Here is a 23,182-nt window from a genome sequence, read left to right on the forward strand (position 1 = left end):
TCTTTAAAAGCACAATTTTGCTGTCTGTGTCTAACTGCAGAGAGGGGAGTACAGACAACAGAGGTACACACACACACACACACACACACACACACACACACACACACGGTTTGTCATGTTTTGTCCTCTTTATAGTCTCTGCAAACAGTTGTTACTCCTTGGATTGTGATACACTTGGGGTCTTACAGGTGTGTATGCAAAAGCAGAAGCGTGAATGCATGATGTCACATTTCTGCAGTAGCTACCACTTTATGTTTCGACACACACTTCGCTCCTGCAGCTGAATATCCCAATAGTATGTTCCTGCAATAGCGGAGGCAGCAGTTTCAAGTTTTGAGTCTACCACACAGCGAGGGTTTGCTATACAGCCACTTCAGCATTATCAGTTTCTCTTGTTTTATTATTTATAGGTATGTCTTTGAGTTAAATTATTTATTATTTGTTTTATTATATTCTTTAAACTACTGACAACATTTCTCTGTGTTGGAATTCAACAAACACTGGAATGGCTGCCATACATGTAGAGATTGAGATTTTAGAAAATATTTGGAGTGGTCTCTTCATTTCTTCCGGAGCTGTAGTTAACGAATAATTTTTTGAGATGCCTTTAATACGGAGAGTTATAACTGTTATATTTGTATTATACATTGGCGCTAGCCTCCCTCATGGTCTTAACTCCTACAGTAGGAGCAGGTTTTTTCCAGTTCAATGATTGGTTTGCAAGCACAAGGATACACAGCACTACTGCTATACTCACACACCCAAGAAAAAAAGGGAGCTAGAGCATACAAGGACTGTGGCTGCGACTCAAGCAGCAAAAGAGATTGGGGATTTATGAGGAGAATATGAACAGCTGGCAGACACTGATAAAATGACCATCACTTCAGAGGCAGAGAGTCAATCCAATGACACAATGACTTAAAGATTAATTGCCAATTGAGGTTACAGGTTACAAAAAGCACATGGGGTTTTCAGAAAGTTGATTGAGGGCTCCTGAGAACACTTGTGTCCTCCCTTAACAGTCATTTTGGAAGGAATATGGGCAGTGGGTGAGATTTTAAGACTTAATGTTTAGCAAATTATCTTCTCAACTGCTTTGAGACTTAATGGCTATATAGTATAAGGAAATTGTCGGTCTGCACCAGACAAATAGTGTTTCCAGGCAAACTGGTGCTGAACTTGGCTTTTATGTCTTCATTATATTGTAGAGGAATTCAAATACAAAAACCTTTATTGAGAAGAGGGCTTTCCATTCACACAACATAGAATGCTCATCACCCTTTGAAATAAACCCACAATTACACATTATCTGACATCCATGGAGTCCTTGGCCATGTATACAAGCTGTTTCCAGTCCCTTTATTGTATACCCATAGTCAAGGGAGTGTTCAAATAGACATACATATGCTATATGCCACATAATTGCTGTGCTGTGTATCTAAAAGTTATTTTTCTTGGTCATTGCTTGTTTTATAAACCTTTGTTACTGGGGTATACACTTATTCCTTATTGTTGAATCACCTTGTGTTGCTCTTCTTGCTATGCCTGTTTAATTGTTGTTGAATATGTGGTGATAATTAGCCTGTGTTGGTCATCTTGGGTTCTATTTTCCTATAATTTACCGGTAATTCAAAATAAGGCATTTTTTAAAGCTTGTGTGTGGCAATGGGCATTGAAGCATTGAAATACTCTCATGTTGGCTCGGCAGCCCAAAATAGAATTTCATTTATTGGTTTTGGACACTTTGGTTTCACTAGCGGGCTGAAACCTACATTTCTTTTACTCATTTACTGTATATGGAAGAGGAATTCACATTGTGAAGCTGGGAATTTCCCTGACCTTGATGTTGATGCCAATTTCCCAGCTTTAAGCAAAAGGCCAGGCTGCAGGATGAATAAAGATTTTTTTATTATGATTTTAAGGGTCTAATGAAATGAATGCAGTCCTTTGGCATATTGTAGAAGGCACATGCTGATGAGCTGGTAATACTGATCAACGTTAATATTTTCCACTGGCAAAAATTAGTGGCCAGCAGCAGGATTGCAGTAGCCTTTTTTTACAGGTTCATACTTTCAGGTTTCTGCTTCCTTGAAAACTCATGTATCTAGTTGTACAGAAATACAATTCAAATTTGTAGGTGCTGCCAGTTAAGCTTTGCAACAATAGAGAAAATTACTCTTTCAGTTTTCCTTTCAGTAACAGTCATGACTGAAATTACTATAAGTATAGGAGGGGATTTTTGATTAAACCTCCTATTGACATATCTATAAACCTATATTTCACAGCCAATAAGCCAATTTGAGGGAAAATATTTAAGGCTTTGTTGCTGCATTGGATACATTTTATTTATACCCAGACAGACACCATAAATCTCCCCCGTAGCATGTTGCACTTTTTCCAGAACAGCCATCATCAGCAGCCTTGAGCACAGAAAAATGAACTGGAACCAGGAAGAAAAATCCAGAATCTATCATTTCAACCCTGGCTTACTTCAAGCCTTATATTAAAGCCTACAGAAACAACATATAACATGCCCCTTTGTGCTGTGTAATCACATTACAAAAGGTTAGGGACATTTCACGTATTATTTCTATTTTTAGAATTGGTGAGTGCTTATGTGTGAGTGATAGAAAGGGTAAAAAAGTACAAGCAGGGCTTCTTATTCCCTGACTAATCGACCCATTCAGCCTATAACAACTTTTTCTGATAAAAACATGCGTGTTTAGGAAATCAAAATGTTCGACCCTTTACGCTGTAACACATAGGAGAAAAAAAATAAATGTGATAAATGATGTGACTACAGATGTATATTTCTTCTTTTTTGGGGGGGGGGGGGGGTTTGAGAAGACTTTAGAATAAGCAACAGTATTTCAATTCTAACTCTGAGAATGTGTGCAGTAAAAATGCATGCCAATATTCAAGCCTAAAGTACAACAGCAAACATAGGTAACCCATTTAGTTTGTTGTCATAATTTATATTCCAAATTGATAGTTTCACTATTATTATTATTATTATTATTATTAGTCAGATATGTATAAAAATCACAATCTGCAAGGCAAGGCAAGGCAAGGCACTTTTTTTTAATATAGCACCTTTCAACACAAGGCAATTCAAAGTGCTTTACAAAAATAAAGACATTAAGATCATTAACAAATAGTGCAGCAGAAACTCATCATAAAATGGCGTTTAAAAAAAGTCATTAAAAAGCAAAGATAATAAAATAAACACAACAGGTAAAATATAAATGAATAACATTTATAATACAGAATAAAAGTTACAGTGCTATGTTAGATAAGAACAGTTCAATTAAAGGGGTCTGGATTTAAAAGTAGTAAGAGTAGCAGCGGACCTGCAGGTTTCTGGTGGTTTGTTCCAGATATTTGGAGCATAGTAACTGAATGCTGTTTCTCCTTGTTTAGTTCTAACTCTGGGGACAGAAGGCTGACCTGTCCCAGAAGGTCTGAGAGTTCTGGATGGTTCATAATGTAGCAGGAGATCAGAAATGTATTTTGGGCTTAAACCATTCAATGCTTTATAAAACCAGCAGCAGAACTTTGAAATCAATTATTTGACAGACAGGAAGCCAATGTAAAGACTTCAGAACTGGAGTGATGTGATCCACTCTCTTAGTGTTAGTGAGGACTCGAGCAGCAGCATTCTGAATCAGCTGCAGCTTTCTAATGGATTTCTTAGTGAGACCTGTAAAGACACCATTACAGTAGTTCAGTCTACTGAAGACAAAAGCATGGACAAGTTTTTCTAGATCCTGCTGTGACATTAGTCCTTTAATCCTTGATATGTTCTTCAGGTGATAGTAGGCGGACTTAGTAACTGTTTTAATGTGACTGTTGAAATTCAAGTCAGAGTCCATGACTACACCTAGATTTCTGGTATTAGCTGTTGTTGTAAACATTTCTGACTGAAGCTCAGCGCTGACTTTTTGTCGTTCCTGCTTTGTTCCAAAAACAATTACCTCAGTTTTGTCTTTGTTTAATTGGAGAAAGTTCTGACTCCTCCAGTCATTGATTTGTTCAATGCACTTACTCAATGTTTGAAATGGTTATGCAAATTTGTGTACCATCTGCATAGCTATGGTAACTTGTTTTGTTACTTTTCATTATCTGAGCCAGTGGTAGCATGTAGAAAGAGAAGAGGCCCAAAGATGGAGCCTTGAAGAACCCCACATGTCATATTTGTCAACTCTGTTGTGTAACTGCCTATAGAAACAAAGTGTTTCCTGTCCTTTAAGTAGGATTTAAACCAATGTAGAACTGAACGGTCAAGTAATATGTTGTGGTCAACAGTGTCAAATGCAGCGCTGAGATCTAATAATACTAACACTGAGATTCTGCCACTGTCTGTGTTTAAGTTGATGTCATTGACAAACTTAACAAGAGCAGTCTCAGTGCTGTGATGTGCTCGAAAGCTTGACTGGAACGCATCAAAACAGTTATTTACATCCAAGAAATTACTCATTAAAAATAACTTTTTCAATGATTTTACCTGGAAATGGGAGGTTTGATATGGGCCTGTAATTGTTCATTAATGAAGAGATTGATCTTTTTCAAGAGCGGTTTAATGACTTCAGTTTTCAGTGCCTGTGGAAATACACCTGAGTGGAGAGACTTGTTTACTATATGAAGTAGCTCTGAGGACATGCTATGAAAAACATTGTTTTATTAGCTTGTAGGTATAATATCAAGGCAGCAGGAGGAGGACTTCAGATGTTGTATAATGTCCTCTTTATCATTAATATGATGGAATTGTGTGGACACAAGGACAACACATTTGCTGTCCTTATACAGAGGCACAGACTGCCTGTCTAATTTTCTGAATTTTGTCAGTGAAGATGAGGCAAATTCATTGCAGGACCTGGTGGATTGAAATTCAGAGGCTATTGACACTGGGGGATTTGTTAGTCTCTCAACGGTAGCAAACAAAGCATGTGCGTTGTTTTTGTTTTTGCCTTTTTCAATTCCAAATTCTAAAAGCCAAGTCTTTCTTCATATATTTCAAAATGAAGCTGGAGATTTGTTTTTCTCCACCTGCGTTTAGTTTTTCTACTGTCTCTTTTTTTCTGTTCTCACGCTCATGGCCTTTCTCCTTGGAGATATTTTCTTGCCACACACTTCCTCTACCTCAGTGGGAGCAATGGCATGTATAACATTTACCATTTTTTAATTAAAATAATCTACTAGCTCATTTACTGAGATGTTAGCGAGGGCTAGTGTTGGAGAAACATTCTGAACAAACATTTCCCTTGTGTTTTCAGATAAATACCTTTTTGTGGTTACCTCTTCTTGAACAAACAGCTCTCAAAGAAAACAGAGAGCGCAACATCAGTCACTCATTAAACTAAAGTGGGAGGGGTTGATTCGATAAGAACAGCTGTGCTGTTATTTTGGTCTATCCAAGTTTCAGTTAAAAACATAAAATCCAGATAAAATCATTGATTAAAAGTGTCTTTCTTGCTAATGACCTGACATTTAATGAAGCTAGTTTAACCTTCTTGAGTACACTATCAGTCTGATTTATTGTGGCAAGCTGTAACTGACATGGAATCACAGCTAAATTGGATAAATTCACACAAACGGTTGAGTGCTTTCTGTTTCTAAGCTGATTCACCGTTCCTAATCTATTACCTATCAACACAGATATCGGCAAAGCTATTGGCAGGCAGGGTCCCGGTTTGTACTGGAAAGATTTTAGAGTGCCATACGCCGTTGAGCCTGGACTCAGCATATATCAGTTAGAGCTTGTTGCCTTTTGTGCACACACATTCTTATCAGGCTTCGGAGACAGCGGATGTGGTTTCAAAGGTGGAGGAGGTGGTGTACGTTTTGGTTTGGATGATTGTGGTAGGCATGGTGATGAATGTGGGGGAGCTAATACACGTGTCTGCTTCGGTGATTGTAGTGGGCACCGTTGAGGGACGGGGGTCAGGGATTTGGTGCCAATCCTACGAAGCTCTTGAATGTCCTCCCTGCAGGAGAGTATGCGGTCAGTGAAGTGCTGGTAGGGAGAGTCCTGGGGAAGGAAGTCCAGAGAGATGGATGGCGGTTTAGGTGTTGAAGGGAGAGTATCTTCAAAGGCGTTGATAAGGGGGATGGGTGGCAGTGGAGACTCCTCCTTTTTTGTCTCATAGGTATCCCATAATCATGACTCTCCTCAGGCAGGTGCAGTGGCCTCTCTTACAGGCCTGATTGTGGCTGACTCCCAAGAGTCGGACACAATCAGGCGTAGTCGTTAGCTTTCCCTGTAGCCTTTTACTTTCCGAGTAACTTTTGGTCCTCACCCTGCTGTGTGAACAGGTTATCCAGGTCATCAGAAAAAGATCTCCAGTTCTGTGTCAGTGGAGCATATCTGTTCTGAAGTGGCACGCTTGGTTGTTTAGGAGGATTGTTTGTAATCCTCCCTTTAGTAGCTGTCCACGGTTGTTTCCTAGTATGAACAGGGGTTTAGGAGGAGCTCTCCCTGTCTGGGTGATATCAATGCACGCCAGCCGGTTGCATCACATATTTCAGAGCGCTTGGCTCTGCCGGTTATTTGTCCTCCCAAATCTCATGGATATGATTTACTCTTAGGCTTTGCACCCAGAGAGTTCCAGGGAGGACTACCACTTGTATATTTATTACCCAGCACAACGCCCTCCTGTTACTTGGAATCCTTGTAGCTGCTAACTAGCTATGAGAAAAAAGAAAGAAAAAAAGCATGCCCTTGTCGATTCTTTTGAAAAGTGGTGTCATTCCCACAAAGTCCATTCACTTCCACGTTAACTTCCAACCGTTGAATTTTAATTTCCAACACATTTTTTTGCTAACTAGCTTAAGCTAAGTAGCACGCAGTGCCAGCAGTCTAGGCTTTAGCTGTTGCTAGGCCGCGCTACTATCAGACTGAGGTTGTTGTTAAAATATTGAAATATGGTCAAAGCCCTCCGTCCCCGCTGCTCGAAGTTTTCAGAAAAGAAAAATAGGAAAATCAGCCTAAAAAAGTAAGCAAAACCAAGACCAACCAAGAGCAAGCAGAAAAGTGTCTGCACTGTACAAGGACAAGGCTTAGTTATAAGAAGTGAGTTTACCAGACACCCTCTTCTGCAGCAATTTTTATTTTTATTCTGTTTTTAAGAACAAATGTCGTGGATCCGAAACAATACATTGCATCTGTAGATTGTATTAACACTAACCATTGTGATTATGACACTGTTACACTGTATGAATATAATTTGAAATTGGATTTGTTTTTTGAATGTATTTTACCAAACTGTCACAATTTCTGACTTGTATATACTTAACTTACTCGGCATTACCTATTTATTCTAATTTTTCATACTCTTTCATTTTTCATTTGGCACAATTTTCATTTTCTTTTCTTTTTTTTTGTCATATTGTCACCTGCAGACACAAACACAAACACACACACACACACACACACACACACACACACACACACACACACACACACACACACACACACACACACACACACACACACACACACACACACACAAACAAACAAACACACACAGCATACTAATTACGAATAATTATTGTGTTGTGTTTTGTCCTCTTTATAGTAGCTGCAAACAGTGCTTACTACTTTATCCGTAGTGATTGTGATATACTTGTGGTTTCACAGTTTGTATGCAGAAGCAGAAGCGTAAATGCATTAAGTGCATGATGTAATGTTATTGCAGTAGTTGCACTGTATGTTTAGACAGACACTTCTCTACTGCAACTGAATATCCAGTACAATCCACACCCCCTGTAATGTACTGCACCAGGCTTTCACAAGCAACCCGTGAAATGGACTAACAATCCTTTGAATTCACTTTGGCAAGCTTATCGCCAAGAATTCCTAGCTTAACTGTGTTTGTGTAATTCTGCAAAAAGGCTGAGAGCATCCTTTCACAGCACGAGCCTGCTGGATCATTTTGTTACACTGCGATTCCATAAACACATTTGTTTGCGATGGTGTATTTTTTTACCACATGGTTGGGATCTATGAATGATTACTACATGTATATACCAATATATGAAAGTAATGACGGTTAAATCATTGAGAGCTATAACTGTTGTATTTTTTTATTCCCTAATGGTCTTACAGTAGAATACATATATTTGTCAATGATCAAGCCTACAGCAAAATAGTTAAAAAAAAAGTGACCCATCTGTTGGTTGTAAAAAATACACCATCATTTTCATTCAAAATTCCTAGTTTCTATTTACCATATTTGTCAAATTATTGCACGTACACATATTTTTGTGTACAATAATGGGTTGTTTTACCTCCAAATAAAGGGGTTTAGATCATTTGGCTTGATTGTTTGAATTTATATACTTAACTTATTCAGCACTACCTGTAGAGTGGTCTAACATAACCGGCACTATATTATTCGAATTTATCCTACTATGTTTCATTTGGCACAATTTTCATTTTTATTTTCATTTTTTTTGTCTGATGTCCTATATAGAAGTTCATAGAACCTTGAACCTTGAATAAATTTGCTGATGAAACATGAAAGGACTTGATTCTGTCGCTCTTTTTTCTGCCTCAATCGAGTGTGTCCCCTCCTATGTCTGCCTCCCTCTCTCCCTTCCTGGCACTCCCTCTGTTTCCCTGGAGTGAGGCTGGGTAAGGGATGTGCCCAGGGGCAGAAGACTATATTAATAAGACATACTGTTGTGGAGAGGTATAGATCAGAGGAGAAAACAGCACCCTGGGCTGATGCATAGCGAGTGGAAGTAGAAGGCAAACAGAACGAGAGAAAGCTAGAAAAAGATGGACTGAAGGGAAGACATTATGCTTGTGAAAAAACAGATGGCCCTCTATCTTTGAAAGAGCAGAAAACAAAGAGTTTGAGAGGTAAAGGAGGGATGATGAGCTCTAAAATGATGAACTCAGCAGAGGGCTTATATAAGGGCAGTTATGGTAAAATGTATATCTAGGGGATATGTCAGGTGTCTTGGAGTGTGTTGATAAAGGAGCAGATCAGCAATTTGGTGAGGAATAAAGATAGACAAAAAGGTGCCTGAAAGAGATGCAGGTCTCTGAGTTTAAAATAGGGTGACTATGAAAATAAAACAATACAAAGTTGAGTCAATCTCTTTGACCACTGGTTTGACACTCTGTTGTCTTTCGTTTGACAGACCCAAGCATTATCGTCTGCAATAAACATTTTATATATAAAAGTAGAGTAGAAAAAAAGCAGTGTGAATAAAACGCCACCTTATGTTACCCTTGTGATTTCTACCTCTGTAAAGCGTCATTGAACACCTGATTAAACGCTTGATAGATACAATGTATTATTATTATTATTTCTATGAAGAAATCTGTTTCATACCCTTGTTAATATTCCTCTGGTTTTAAACAAGGACACAAAAGCTGTTGAAGGGCCGTTTGGCTATGCCAATCTAAAAATGTATGAAACTGCTCTCCCCAGCACGTTCTGATTAAAGCCATTGTGATGGTAATTCTGTCACCTCTAATGGACAATTAGATATGCCAGTAGATAGAGAGCACTCTGCATAACACTTTCTGGGTTCTAATTACCTCACCAAATGGGTGTTTGCTCAGGCGCCTATGGATCACAAAAGCTATAAGACAGAGGAGCGCAGATGGATTGAAGGTGAAAGGGGCAGTTGTATTAAACAACTTTCATACATCTTTAAAAAAAGATCTATGTTCCAGTGTTTCATACATTTTTTTTTTAATGAAAATAGGTCAGGTAATTAAGCACTTTTGTTAAACTGAAGGACAAATGTTAATATTTTGTTCTGGTAAGCAAAGCACCATACACATGTATTAGAGGCACTGAAGAATTCCACAATATTTAAATACATTTTCTGTTAATCATAGAGTTTTGACTTTTCAGGTTTTAGCATGTCATACTTAAGGGAGTTATTTTCCCAAACTTTTATTTTTTCCGGAAGCATTAGAGGGTGACGGATAAGTAATAAATAAACAAGAAATCTTGACATTAAAAGAAGGGTCTTTCAAAACCAGACTTTTCATTTGTAGTGCCACTATGTTTTCCACATGTTGAGTTTCCAGTTGAACAGGATTTCTATGTGAGGAGCTTAATTATAGCTCTCCGTTGACTGTAAAAGATGACTATGCATGCACATTTGTCAGACCCACACATTTTGTGTCTGATCATGAGGGGGAATTCTCTGTATTTTAGTAGATTTATTGAGCTTATAACACGATCAATCAAGGAAAATCTGAAATCAATGTTTCTTTTTTTCTCCCTCTCCTTGCAGGTTCTGAGCTTATATATCGGAATCGTGATGGCGATGTTATTAAGTTCAATGTCGACACTGATGAAAAGACCATCTTGGTGCATAAAAAGAAGTTTGTAAGTCTTTTGCCATTTTTCCTTGTCTTTATTTTCTCTGTATAACTAACTATGGCTGTCCATTAACCACGTCCATTTTCTTGATATATGTCAGCCAATCAAAGCACCTAAAGCTTTTTATATTGCACAGCTTAATCAAATGATCCATTAATGCCGCAAAATGTGAACAGCATAGTTAAAACTAAGGGCATCGTGATGTGGGGGTAACATTGAGATGGAGATGCAGCGTCGGTGCTGCGGCAGGCTGGGATGAGGACACACAACATTATGTCTGCTATCAAATCCACTAGCCCCAGTGCAAAGATTAATGCATCTTCCATTTGTTTCAAGATCCATGCAATCCATCAATTGCAGTCATTTAAGGAGTAGTTTAATGAAAAAACACCACGCATGGTTAAAGGTCTCATCTTCTTTTATTCTCCCTCTTCTTACATCTGCCTTCTTCCTTAGGAAATGTACAAAGCCAGCAAGTATGAGGTGTCTCCTGATTTGAAACATGTGCTGCTGGCCTACAACGTCGCACCGGTGAGCTTCTCATTTGTTTGCTTGTTTTTTGAATTAGCAAACTGACAGCCAAATATGTCAGCTGCCTCCACTGGGAGGGTGGGGTGTTTGCTCGTTGAGCAACACGGGCAGGGAAGGGAGGGAAGAGAAAGTAATCATTGCGGGCTGTGAAGGCCTGTCGCACACCGCTGCCTGTCACTGATGGCAGCGGGGGCCGGCACAGCCCTGTGGAACTGTAGTGAGGCAGGCAGACACATAAACACACACACACACACACACACACACACACACACACACCCCCCTGGTGCTGGGAGATGTGATCGACAGGAAGAAAACAAAGTATTGGGTAGGGATTTATCATTTCTGTTCAATTGCGAATAAAGTATCCTATGACTTCATCCGCTCTGCTAGCATTTTGATACACAGAAAAGCATCTCAGCTCCTAATAAAGGTAGATCAGATATATTGAATCATTTTGCAAGCTGATGTCTGTGTGTCTACTCCATTTTGCTTCACCACCTAGTCACTGTAGGGAGTGCGTGCCTATTGTTAGTGTGTAAAAGATGCTCGGAGAGATATAACCTTTTATTATTGCCGGAGATGAATGGAAAATTTATCGTCACACTGCAGACACCTAGTGTGTTGCGCTGCATTTTTTAGCATTTTTTATTCCATCAGAAGCTCCATCACCTTGATGGATGACATTCATTCCTGCAACTCTATAACATGTTATATGGAGCACTTGGTTGATAATAAACTGTGTCTTCATGAGAAAACACAAACAAGCTATCCTGTTATGGAATGTAAATATGTCTATATTTGGCAGTGTCGTGTGTAGCATACACATGATGAACTATTTATAAAAGGCTAAGAAGAATACCTGACCAAAAATGTTCATAGTTTTCAAAGATCAGAGGTCAGTGTTACACATCTTTCTACTTTCTAGTGTTTAAAGTATTTTTGTAATTTGTATCTGGATGAGGAAAATGTGTATCAGCTTCCAATTAAATAGAAGTGAGGGAAGTTTGTTTATAGAACTTAAAGATTAATTAACACAAGCTGAAAGAAATGGTTGAAATGTGCATCAGTTCAGCAAGGTGATATGTTAAACCACTGGAGGCATTCTTTAAGGGCAGGAGTAAGTCTTCCAACTTTTGTTTTGATATCTAATTGACTTGTACACTGATAGAGACCAAATAAAACTATGAGCGCAATATTGTGCTGACCTTAGATTATATGAAAGGGCTTAATATTTTGTTCTATGTCTGTATTAAGCTTGCCTTTTTCACATTCATTTAAAATAATAATGTCAACTCATTTGTAAGTCTTTCTGAACAGTGGCATCACAACTGGTTATTCAACATAACAAACAAAAAGGTTTAAATTAACAACTGTTTTGTGTTAGGATCTGAAAATATTGTATTTATTTTTTCTCTCCTGCCTATTCCCACAGGTGTACCAGCATTCTTACACAGCCTTCTATATCATCTGCAGTCTGGATACTCCGTAAGTAGGCAAGAGGGCTGCATTGTTCCATTTATATTGTACTGTAGTTTATTATCTTTATAACAACTCACCTAACCTCGCTGCCTGCTACCCTGGAAGCAACTCCATCCCTCCTGTTCAATTGGTTACCTTCTACAGAGCACCTGTCTCATCAACTAGACGGTTATCTTTCAATTATCCAACAATCTGTCAACAGAAAGGGTTAACTGGCCATTTTTGGCCTCAATAGACAACCAGGTTTGACTTCCACAGATGCCTCATATCATTCTTAGATATATATAAAAATATATATATTACACAGTTTTCATGTGTTGATAAGCCCACTTTTCAAATAAATTCAGTCAACTAAGGTTGAGAACATATTTAAACAAATCTAAATTGATAAGAAAAAAGTCCGGAAGACTTCCGATGGGGTAAAATGGACTAGGCAGTGTCCAGTCTAGCTCCCATGACTTTTATTCATTTACTTTTTCAATCCCCATAGTTTTGACTTTGGCCATCACCAAGTAGATACTTAATCCACTCTGAACACTTCGATGCTGGATTATGACTTCCAAACAACCGAAATCGGGCAAGGAGGAGCAGTCTGCCAAGGGCGAACTCGCGGCGGCAACTGGCGGTGACTTCAACATGGCGATCTTGGCTAGCCAACTGGAAGAACACCGGAATGCTATCTCTGCGGATTTCAAGGCTACTATATCTACGCTTGAAGCCAAACTAGACTGCATTCAAACCACAGTCTCCGACCATACCCACTCAATTAATTTGTTTGAATCCAACGCTAATGAACAAGACGGATGCATACAAAGTTTGGAATCGATGTGTGCCAAGCTAGCTGAGCATAATACTAAGCTACAAGCTAAGCTCACAGACCTCGAGTCTCGCAGCCACCGTAACAATATCAGGATCGTTGGCCTACCTGAGTCCATCGAAGGGCCTCAACCCTCCATCTTCTTCTCTGAGCTTCTGTCTGAGGTCCTTGGTGACGGCGTTCTTGAGTCACCACCGGAGTGTGACAGAGCACACCGTACACTCTCCAACAAGCCAGGACCGGGTCAGAGACCGAGACCTGTGGTCATGAGTCTCCACAGATTCCAGCAGAAAGACAAGATCATCCGTGAGGCCAGGGCTAAGAGAGGCAAGCTTCAGTCCCGTGGGACCCCCATTGCAATCTACGAGGATTATCCGTCTGAGATAGTGGAGCAGCACAGGCGCAGGAAGCACCAAGAGGTGATGTCTGAACTTCATCAACGGGGCTTCAAACCTGCACTGCTTTTCCCTGCGAGGCTTAACATCACACTGAAGGATGGAGCACCACACTTTGGGAATCCCTGCTCTAGATTATTTTCTTGTCCACCTGTGCCTTTACCGTTCAGAGACTTTCTTTTGCACTTTGTTTTATTTCCTATTATGTCTCATTTAAGGTATCTGAATGGATAAAATACATTGTATTTACTTGTTGGACCGGCTGTTCATGCAGATTTTACACCACAAAATTGTATGTGTGTCTTGCTCTCTGTTCTCAATTGGCATAGATTTATCTGCATAATATTTGACAATTTCCTGTACACTTACCAATCCACTTGTTTTGTATGGGATAATATGGGGGTGGTATACTGTTTAGATAGGGAATAGGACCCCGGAAGACTAGTGTTAGTGTAATTACAAGCGTTAGTGTTATTACATAGACCTGAGCCAGAGTGCTTGATTATGTTGTGTATTTTGGGTTTAGCTCTAGGTACGGCCACATGGGTTTTTCTTTTTGGTCCAGAACGTGAGTCTCGACAGGTCATCGCTCACACATCTACTCTCTCCAAATCAGCCAAGGTAGTACTGCACAATGCATCACAATTAGGACTCTCAGCACAGGCACCACACTTTTTCACGAATTGATTTCTTTTTACTCGATAACAATTTGATTCATCTAGTCAATTCATGCGAATACCACCCTATAGCCATCTCAGATCATTCTCCCACCTCGGTTGACATTAATTTCCCTCTTGGTATGTCCCCCCCTCCATTATGGAAATTCAGTTCTCCCCTGCTGTCAGACAGTGAATTTAGAGACTATGTTTCCACTCAGATTTCTTCCTACATTGAAATTAATGACACTTCCGACGTTAGTTGCGGTATTCTTTTGGAGGCTCTTAAAGGCCACTGTGCGGGGACAGGTCATTTCGTACACTGCACGTAAAAGAAAAGATGAAAAGGCTAGGCTTTCAGAAATCTGTGATGAGCTTCGCTTACTCGATGAAACATACTCATCCTCTCCTTCTCTCTATACGAAACGCCTCCTGCTACATTCAGAACACGATCTTCTGATGACAGGCATTGTTGAGAGACAACTGAGACAGTGTAGGCAGCGTTACTTTGAGCAGGGCGACAAGGCTGCTAGCTCGACAGGCTTGTGCGGCCAATGCGTCCAGATTGATTCCCCAAATCAGATTGCCCGACGGGAACCTTACTTCTAACCCAGCTGATATTAACAGGTCTTTCTTGGAATTTTACACCAATCTCTACACTTCGGAATGTCCCCCAATCCCCGCCATGACCCCCAGTCCTCTCAACTCCTTAACATACCCCAAAATCAACGAGAACATCGCTAGCGAATTGGGCAGCCCCATCTCCACCCTTGAGATACATGATGCAATAAAATCAATGCAAAGTGGGAAGTCTCCTGGCCCCGACGGCTATACAGTTGAATTTTACAAGACATATTCTTCCAATTTTGGCTAGAATGTACAATGACTCTATCCAGTCTGGCCGATTGCCGGAAACTTTGTCCATTGCCTCTATATCCTTGCTTTTCAAGAAAGACAAAGATCCTACATCATGTGGCAGTTACAGACCAATCTCACTGTTAAATGTGGACTGTAAGATACTGGCCAAAATACTGGCTATCCGCCTCCAACGTGTACTGCCAGATATAATTTCATTGGACCAAACAGGCTTTATGGTGGGGAGACACTCATTTTTTAACACAAGGAGGTTCCATCCATCCATCCATCTTCTCCCGCTTTTCCGTCAGGGTCGCGGAGGTAACAGCTCCAGCAGAGAGCCCCAAACTTTCCTTTCCCTGGCCACATCAACCAGCTCTGACTGGGGGATTCCAAGGCGCTCCCAGGCCAGTGAAGAGATATAATCCCTCCACCTGGTCCTAGGTCTACCCCTCGGTCTCTTCCCAGCTGGACGTGCCTGGAACACCTCCCTAGGGAGGCGCCCAGGTGGCATCCTCACTAGGTGCCCGAACCACCTCAACTGGCTCCTTTCAACGCGAAGGAGCAGCGGTTCTACTCCGAGTCCCTCCCGGATGACTGAACTTCTCACCTTATCCCTAAGGGAGATGCCAGTCACCCTGCGGAGAAATCCCATTTCGGCCGCTTGTATCCGCGATCTCGTTCTTTCGGTCATGACCCATCCTTCATGACCATAGGTGAGGGTAGGAACGAAGATGGCCCGGTAGACAGAGAGCTTTGCCTTCTGGCTCAGCTCTCTTTTCGTCACAACGGTGCGGCAAAGCGACTGCAGTACCGCTCCCGCTGCTCCGATTCTCCGGCCCATCTCACGCTCCATTGTTCCCTCACTCGAGAACAAGACCCCGAGATACTTGAACTCCTTCACTTGGGGTAAGGCTTCATTCCCTACCTGGAGTGGACAATCCATCGGTTTCCTGCTGAGAACCATGGCCTCAGATTTGGAGGTGGTGATCCTCATCCCAGCCGCTTCACACTCGGCCGCGAACCGATCCAGTGAGTGCTGAAGGTCACAGACCGATGAAGCCATTAGGACCACATCATCTGCAAAAAGCAGTGGTGCAATCCTTAGCCCACCGAACTGCAAACCCCCTCCCCCACGACTACGCCTCGAAATCCTGTCCATGAATATCACAAACAGGATTGGTGACAAAGCGCAGCCCTGGCGGAGGCCAACCCTCACCGGAAAACGGTCCGACGTGCTGCCGAGGACCCGGACACAGCTCTCGCTTTGGGAGTACAGAGATTGGATGGCCCGTCGTTCCACGACCAGGACGAAAACCGCATTGTTCCTCTTCAATCTGAGGTTCGACAATCGGCCGGACCCTCCTTTCCAGCACCTTAGAGTAAACTTTCCCGGGGAGGCTGAGTAATGTGATGCCTCTGTAATTGGCACACACCCTCTGATCCCCCTTTTTAAAGAGAGGAACCACCACCCCGGTCTGCCACTCCTTCGGTACTGTTTCCGACTTCCACGCAATGTTGACGAGACGTGTCAACCATGACAGTCCCTCAACACCCAGAGCCTTCAGCATTTCTGGGCGGATCTCATCCACCCCCGGGGCTTTGCCACTGTGGAGCTGTTTAACTACCTCAGTGACTTCCCCCCGTGAGATTGGAATTGATCCCCCTTCATACTCCAGCTCTGCCTCTAACATAGAGTGCGGAGTTGTCGGATTCAGGAGTTCCTCAAAGTGTTCCTTCCACCGCCCTAACACACTATCAGTTGAGGTCAACAACGCCCCATCCTTACTGTACACAGCTTGGATGGTACCCTGCTTCCCCCTCCTGAGGTGTCGGACGGTTTTCCAGAACAACTTTGGTGCTAGGGCTGAACGATCTATCGTTTTGGACCGAAAATCGCGATCTCAGACAACACGATTTTGGGATCGTCAAAGCTGCGGTTTTTGCTTGGTGCATATTAATAATTATGCAGTCCTCGTGCTGCGTTCTCTAGCTTGCAGAACTAGATAGCTAGCTTACAATTTGTCGTCTAATAAATAAAGTTGATGAACTCAAGCGAGGCAAGAAGTGTTGGTTTTTCTTCCGTTTACTTTGTTCACCAAGCAAGTATTTATACAGGACATTCGTTTTTGTAAAACTGAAAACAAACAGAAACAAAGGATACATAAATTTCACGAAGATAATAGCATGATACCACGAGAGCTAGCATAGCTAAGTGACATTATCATAGAGCATGTAGAAACTAATATTCATCGTATATTCCTAATTATTTACATGGCGTTGAATGTACTAACAAATGATAGACACTTACAGACTAATAATGTCCAAAGCTCACGCGTGAAAAGGTAGCTCTTCGAGGAGGAATTTCGGCAGTGGCTGAATCCGTGTGCTCTTCTAACTGAGGTCAACTCGTCAATGAAAAAGAAACTAAACCTGCGTGACTTTGTAAATAATACTGTCCACTAGGTGGACAGTATTTCCCCACATATAAAACCCAAAAGCTACCAAAAGCTTATGGAGGGCAGAACAATAATAATAATTTCGTCAATAATTTCACATGAATGCCCAAGGCTCTGTGTCAGCTACTGATCAGAAAGCTGCAGGCTGCGCGTGACCAGATCACGTGTTCGCCACCCAAGTCAGTGTGTAGCTCGTCATTCAATTTCAAGCATGGCTGAAGCAGGAGCAGAAGCGGAGCCGACGAAATTAATAGCAAAGAAAAACAGCACGTCGGTCATTTGGCAGTATTTTGGATTTGAGGCCAGTGATGAACACCAGAAACAGGTGTTGTGCCAAACATGTCGTGTAAAAGTGGCTACATCGGGTGGCAATACCACCAATTTACATCGCCACTTGAGAATTCACCACCTGAACTTGTATGATGAGTGCATGGCGAAAAAGAACTGTGAAACATCAAGCAGCAGCGATACTTCGGCAAAACAGCCAACAATAACATCATTGTTCGCCAGTGTGACGCCTTATGAAAGAACTAGCCGAAGACACAAGGAGATTACCACTGCCCGACTTACATATCGAAGGACATGGTGTCTGTAAACACCGTGACCAAAGACGCATTTAAACGTTTGCTACGCACAATGGATAAGAGGTATGTTCTGCCCTCCCGCACATACTTCAATCAAGTTGCCATCCCACAGCTCTACGCAGAATGTAATGCCAAAGTTGTAAATGAGCTGGAAAACACGGAGTTTTATGCGTCAACTACTGATCTGTGGTCAAGCAGAACGACCGAGCCCTACATGAGTTTGACCGTGCATTTCGTCAACGCCAACTTCGAGTTGTGTAGCCGCTGCCTGCAGACAGCATACTTCCCCACTGACCATACCGGGGAGAATATTGCCATGGGGCTGAAGGAGTGCTTGGCCAACTGGGGTCTAAAAGAAGAGGCCCAGACGTGCATAACAACAGACAACGCTTCAAATATGGTCAAAGCAATGGGACTTAACCAATGGACCAGACTGCAGTGCTTTGGACACAGGCTGCATCTTGCAATTGGTAAGTACAAGAATGTGTGTTTGTGCGAGTGTGTATGTTTACAAGGTTACTACAAGTGTGAGAGTTCGTATTATCTGGGGACGAAGCGCCGGGAAGTTTGTTGTCAAGCTGTCGTTAGCTGACCAACTGTTAGCGCAATGCTACTTTAACATACTGTTTATCCTAGGGAGAAAAATGAACCCTTTCATCGGTAAGCTTTGTGTGTGTGTGTGTGTGTGTGTGTGTGTGTGTGTGTGTGTGTGTGTGTGTGTGTGTGTGTGTGTGTGTGTGTGTGTGCACGTTTTAAGGATTAGGGATTAGTGAGGCCATGTAATGTGTGTATCGGTGCGAGGGGGAAACGTGTTTTTGGTACAATAAACGGCTAACGTGTTTTAGTAGTAGCACATGTCAGGGTGGTGCAACATCAGCTGATGCCACTATACGGATTAAATGATTTTTTTGTTTTTAGTGGAATATCTAAGAAGCATATTAATTGCTTGTGCATTAATTACCAATTACAAATTAATTTATGGGCAATAACTTCCTGTGGTAGTACCACCTGAAGTCTGCTGCTAAAAAAACGTCATTGAACTAAATACAAGATGACAACAGATGTAATCAATGGTATGATATGAATACTGTGTTATGAGCTATCCTTATGGCTTTTCATACTGTAATACATGTAATGTTTTCCCCCAGAAAATGCTGTCAAAGATGAGCAAAGAATCAAACGGGCCACAGGACTTTGCAAGCAGCTGGTTGCGGTCTTCACTCACAGCTGGAAGAAGAAGGCGGCACTAAAACAGGCACAGCAAGACTTGAACCTACCTCAACAGTCACTGGTCACTGAATGTCCGACACGATGGGGCTCCGGGCAGAAAATGATTGGGAGGGTGTTGGAGCAGAGCAAGGCACTGTGCCAGGTTCTGTCTGAAGACAGGAAGACGCGGCACCTGGTCCCCACTTGGCAAGACACAGATGTCCTTGAATCTGTAAACAATGCCCTCGGTCCTCCTCAGGAGTTCAAAGACGCCCTCTCAGGTGAGGACTACGTAAGCGTGTCATACCTGAAGCCAGTGCTCCATCTCCTCAGAACAGCAACGCTTGCTGAAACTGACCAGGACACGAATCTCACCAAGGAGATCAAATCAAGAGCTCTCCACTACATTGAAGAGAAATACAGCGACCCAGTGACACAGGAGCTCTTGGACATCACATCCTTCCTTGATCCAAGATTCAAGAAGAGCTACATAAGTGAAGAGAATGTCCCATACATCAAAGACAGAGTGAAGATGGAAATGGAACAGGTGGCACAAAAGGTAAGCTTTCCTTTTTCTTTGTTGTTTCAAAATAAAACAAAGTTGTATTTGTGTTTTTAATTTTTAATTTTTGAACTATACTCTACTGACATTTTAAACTTTTAGACAAAATGCCTCGTTGGTCTTAATCACAACTGATAGCAAAACATTGATGCCTCTTATTACTGTGTGTTGCAGTTGTGTGTCACAACCCATCCCATGCCCCTGAGTGCAGAAGAAGAACCACCATCCACCTCTACAAAGCGAAAGCGGTCACTGGGCAGCTTTTTCAAGACCAAGGCGGTCCCTGCTTCCTCTACTGTGCAGTTGGAGGATACCATTAAAGCAGAACTGGACAACTACCTCATAACTCCTACCATTGATGGAGAGCAAGATCCACTGGCCTGGTGGAGAGTGCACAATGTCAACTTCCCATGGCTTAGCAAGTTGGCTCGTAAGTACCTTTGCATACCAGCAACGAGTGCACCATCAGAGAGACTGTTCAGTGCCAGTGGCAATATTGTCACATGTCAGCGTGCAAGTCTGAAGCCAGCAAAGGTTGACATGTTGGTTTTCTTGGCCAAAAATCTGGGGAAGGGGAAGATTTATTGATTTTTGTTGTTGTTCTTCTGCACCTTACCCTGACATGTCTTTGTTCCATTAAAAAAGGTGTTCACTCTTTTTTACTTATCTTTTGTTTACCGACTAGATGTTAAATAATTTAACCAGTTGGACATCTTTTGTTGATGAGGAAACTGTAGGGTCATTTAAACTTTTTTAATTATTATTATTTATTTTTACTACCTTTACATTTCACTTCCTCTTGCCACTTTATTTGAAGAAGAAGCACAGGTTTCTGAATACACGGGTTGAATATCTGTAACTGCTGCTGATGTTGAGGTTCATAAGCTAGCTCCTTTGAGCCATTTTGCACTACTTTTAAGGTAAGACTTCTTTTTTTTGCTCCACTTTGTTGTTACACTGAAACTTGTTTCAATAAAAAAAATCGTGGTTGAAATCGAAATCGCAATCTCTGCCAGAAAAATCGCAATTTCAATTTTTTCTTAAAATCGTTCAGCCCTATTTGGTGCCGACCGAAAGTCCTTCTCCATGGCTTCTCCGAACTTCTCCCACACCCGCTGCTTTGCGTCGGCCACGGCTGATGCTGCTGCCCTTCGGGCCTGTCGATACCTTGCAACTGCGTCAGGAGTACCCAGGGATAACATATCCCGGAAGGCCTCCTTCTTCAGTCGGACGGCTTCCCTAACCACCGGTGTCCACCACGAGGTTCGAGGGTTACCGCCCCTTGAGGCACCTAAGACCTTGAGACCACAGCTCCCCGCCGCAGCTTCGGCAATAGAGGCTTTGAACACCGCCCACTCTGGTTCAATGTCCCCAGCCTCCACAGGGATGCCTGAAAAGCTCCGCCGGAGGTGTGAGTTGAAGGCTTCCTGGACATGGGACTCTTCCAGACGTTCCCAGTTCACCCGCACTACACGTTTGGGCTTACCAGGTCTGTCCAGAGGCTTCCCCCGCCACTCGACCCAACTCACCACCAGATGGTGATCAGTTGACAACTCCGCCCCTCTCTTCACCCGAGTGTCCAAAACATGCGGCCTCAGATCCGATGATACGATTACAAAATCGATCATGGACCTTCTGCCTAGGGTGCTCTGGTACCACGTACACTTATGAGCATCCTTATGTTCAAACATGGTGTTTGTTATGGCCAATCCATGACTAGCACAGAAGTCCAGTAACAAACCACCACTCCGGTTCAGATCAGGGGGGCCGTTCCTCCCAATCACGCCCCTCCAAGTGTCTCCATCATTGCCCACGTGTGCGTTGAAGTCTCCCAGCAAGACTAAGGAGTCCCCTTCAGGAGCCCCATACAGGACTTTCAGGGTCTCCAAGAAGGCCGAATACTCTGAACTGCTGTTTGGTGCATAAGCACACACAACAGTCAGAGTTTTCCCCCCCATGACCCGCAGGCGTAGGGAGGCGACCCTCTCGTCCACTGGGGTAAACTCCAACAAAGCGGCACTCAACCGGGGGCTTGTGAGTATCCCCACACCCGCTCGGCGCCTCACACCTTGGGCAACTCCGGAGAAGAATAGAGTCCAACCCTTATCCAGAAGTAAGGTTCCAGAGCCGAAGCTGTGCGTAGAAGTGAGCCCCACCAGATCCAGCTGGTAACGCTCCACCTCCCGCACAAGCTCCGGCTCCTTCCCCCCCAGAGAGGTGACATTCCACGTCCCCAAAGCCAACTTCTGTCGCCTGAGTCTGGTCCGTCGAGACCCTCTGCTTTCACTGCCACCCTTCTGGCAGCGCACCCGACCCCATCGTTGTTTCCCGTAGGTGGTGGGCCCGCGGGACGGAGAAGCGGAGGTGTTGCCCACGTTGCTTTTTCGGGCTGTGCCCGGCCGGGCTCCGTGGCAAGCCCGGCCACCAGACGCTCGCTGACGAGTCCTCCTTCTGGGCCTGGCTCCAGAAGGGGACCCCGGGCTTCCTCCGGGCCGGGTATCCTCGCTTCCAATGATGTTCATTCATGAAGTCTTTTTGAACCAATCTTAGTCTGGCCCCTTACCTGAGACCAATTTGCCATGGGAGACCCTACCAGGAACACAAGGTTCCAGACAACACAGCCCCCAGGTTCATCGGGGCACACAAACCTCTCCACCACGATAAGGTGCTGGTTCTCGGAAAGGAACACAAGGAGGTTGCTCAATATAATTTTTTCTCCTTCCTCTAACATCCCCGAAGTCATAGTGACACTTGACGTAGAGAAAGCCTTCGATAGGGTTGAGTGGAGTTACTTATTTTTTATTCTTGATAGATTTGGTTTTGATTCCCAATTTATTTCCTGGATTAAACTCCTATATGCCTCTCCATCTGCCTGTGTACACACTAATGGCATTCAATCTCCCCCTTTCTCTTTCCAACGTGGTACGCGCCAGGGCGGTCCTCTTTCGCCGCTGTTGTTCAATATAGCCATTGAACCTCTCGCTATCTGGCTCAGAAGCCATGATAGGTGTGAGGGCATCACGCGTCACGGCATGGTTCATAAACTGTCTCTTTACGCTGATGACCTTCTTCTTATGATCTCAAACCCCTTATCCTCTCTCCCCCCCATACTGTCGATTTTAGATCAATTTGGCCGTGTATCAGGTTACAAACTAAACATTCAAAAGAGCGAAGTATTTTTTGTAAATAAAATGCTTCCCCAATCCATGTTCCCCTTTAAAAGGGTTGTGGAGGGGTTCACATACCTGGGGGGGTTTGTTGCAAGCTCTTTTAAAGACCTGTTCCC

General features: G+C 42.7%; 2 protein-coding genes across 5 annotated transcripts in view; both read left to right on the forward strand.

Annotated features, from left to right (window-relative positions):
* Positions 1-23,182, forward strand: part of LOC134883864 (dipeptidyl aminopeptidase-like protein 6) — a 193,991-nt gene that overhangs the window by 140,305 nt on the left and 30,504 nt on the right. For all 3 annotated transcript variants that reach the window (XM_063912328.1, XM_063912326.1, XM_063912327.1), the window contains exons 4-6: positions 10,261-10,355; positions 10,806-10,880; positions 12,313-12,365. In XM_063912328.1, the coding sequence (XP_063768398.1) occupies positions 10,261-10,355; positions 10,806-10,880; positions 12,313-12,365 (223 nt within the window). The remainder of the gene's footprint in view (positions 1-10,260; positions 10,356-10,805; positions 10,881-12,312; positions 12,366-23,182) is intronic.
* On the forward strand, positions 17,602-20,941 carry LOC134883865 (E3 SUMO-protein ligase ZBED1-like). 2 transcript variants are annotated; one of them, XM_063912329.1, is made up of 3 exons: positions 17,602-18,595; positions 19,274-19,893; positions 20,071-20,941. In XM_063912329.1, the coding sequence occupies exons 1-3, from the start codon at positions 18,124-18,126 to the stop codon at positions 20,482-20,484; spliced, it is 1,506 nt and encodes a 501-aa protein (XP_063768399.1). In that variant the 5' UTR covers positions 17,602-18,123; the 3' UTR covers positions 20,485-20,941. The 2 variants fall into 2 exon arrangements, with proteins under 2 accessions (XP_063768399.1, XP_063768400.1); XM_063912330.1 differs by having other exon boundaries at positions 18,471-18,785.

The sequence above is a fragment of the Eleginops maclovinus genome, chromosome 21 (assembly GCF_036324505.1).
Source record: "Eleginops maclovinus isolate JMC-PN-2008 ecotype Puerto Natales chromosome 21, JC_Emac_rtc_rv5, whole genome shotgun sequence".
Taxonomy (NCBI): domain Eukaryota; kingdom Metazoa; phylum Chordata; class Actinopteri; order Perciformes; family Eleginopidae; genus Eleginops; species Eleginops maclovinus.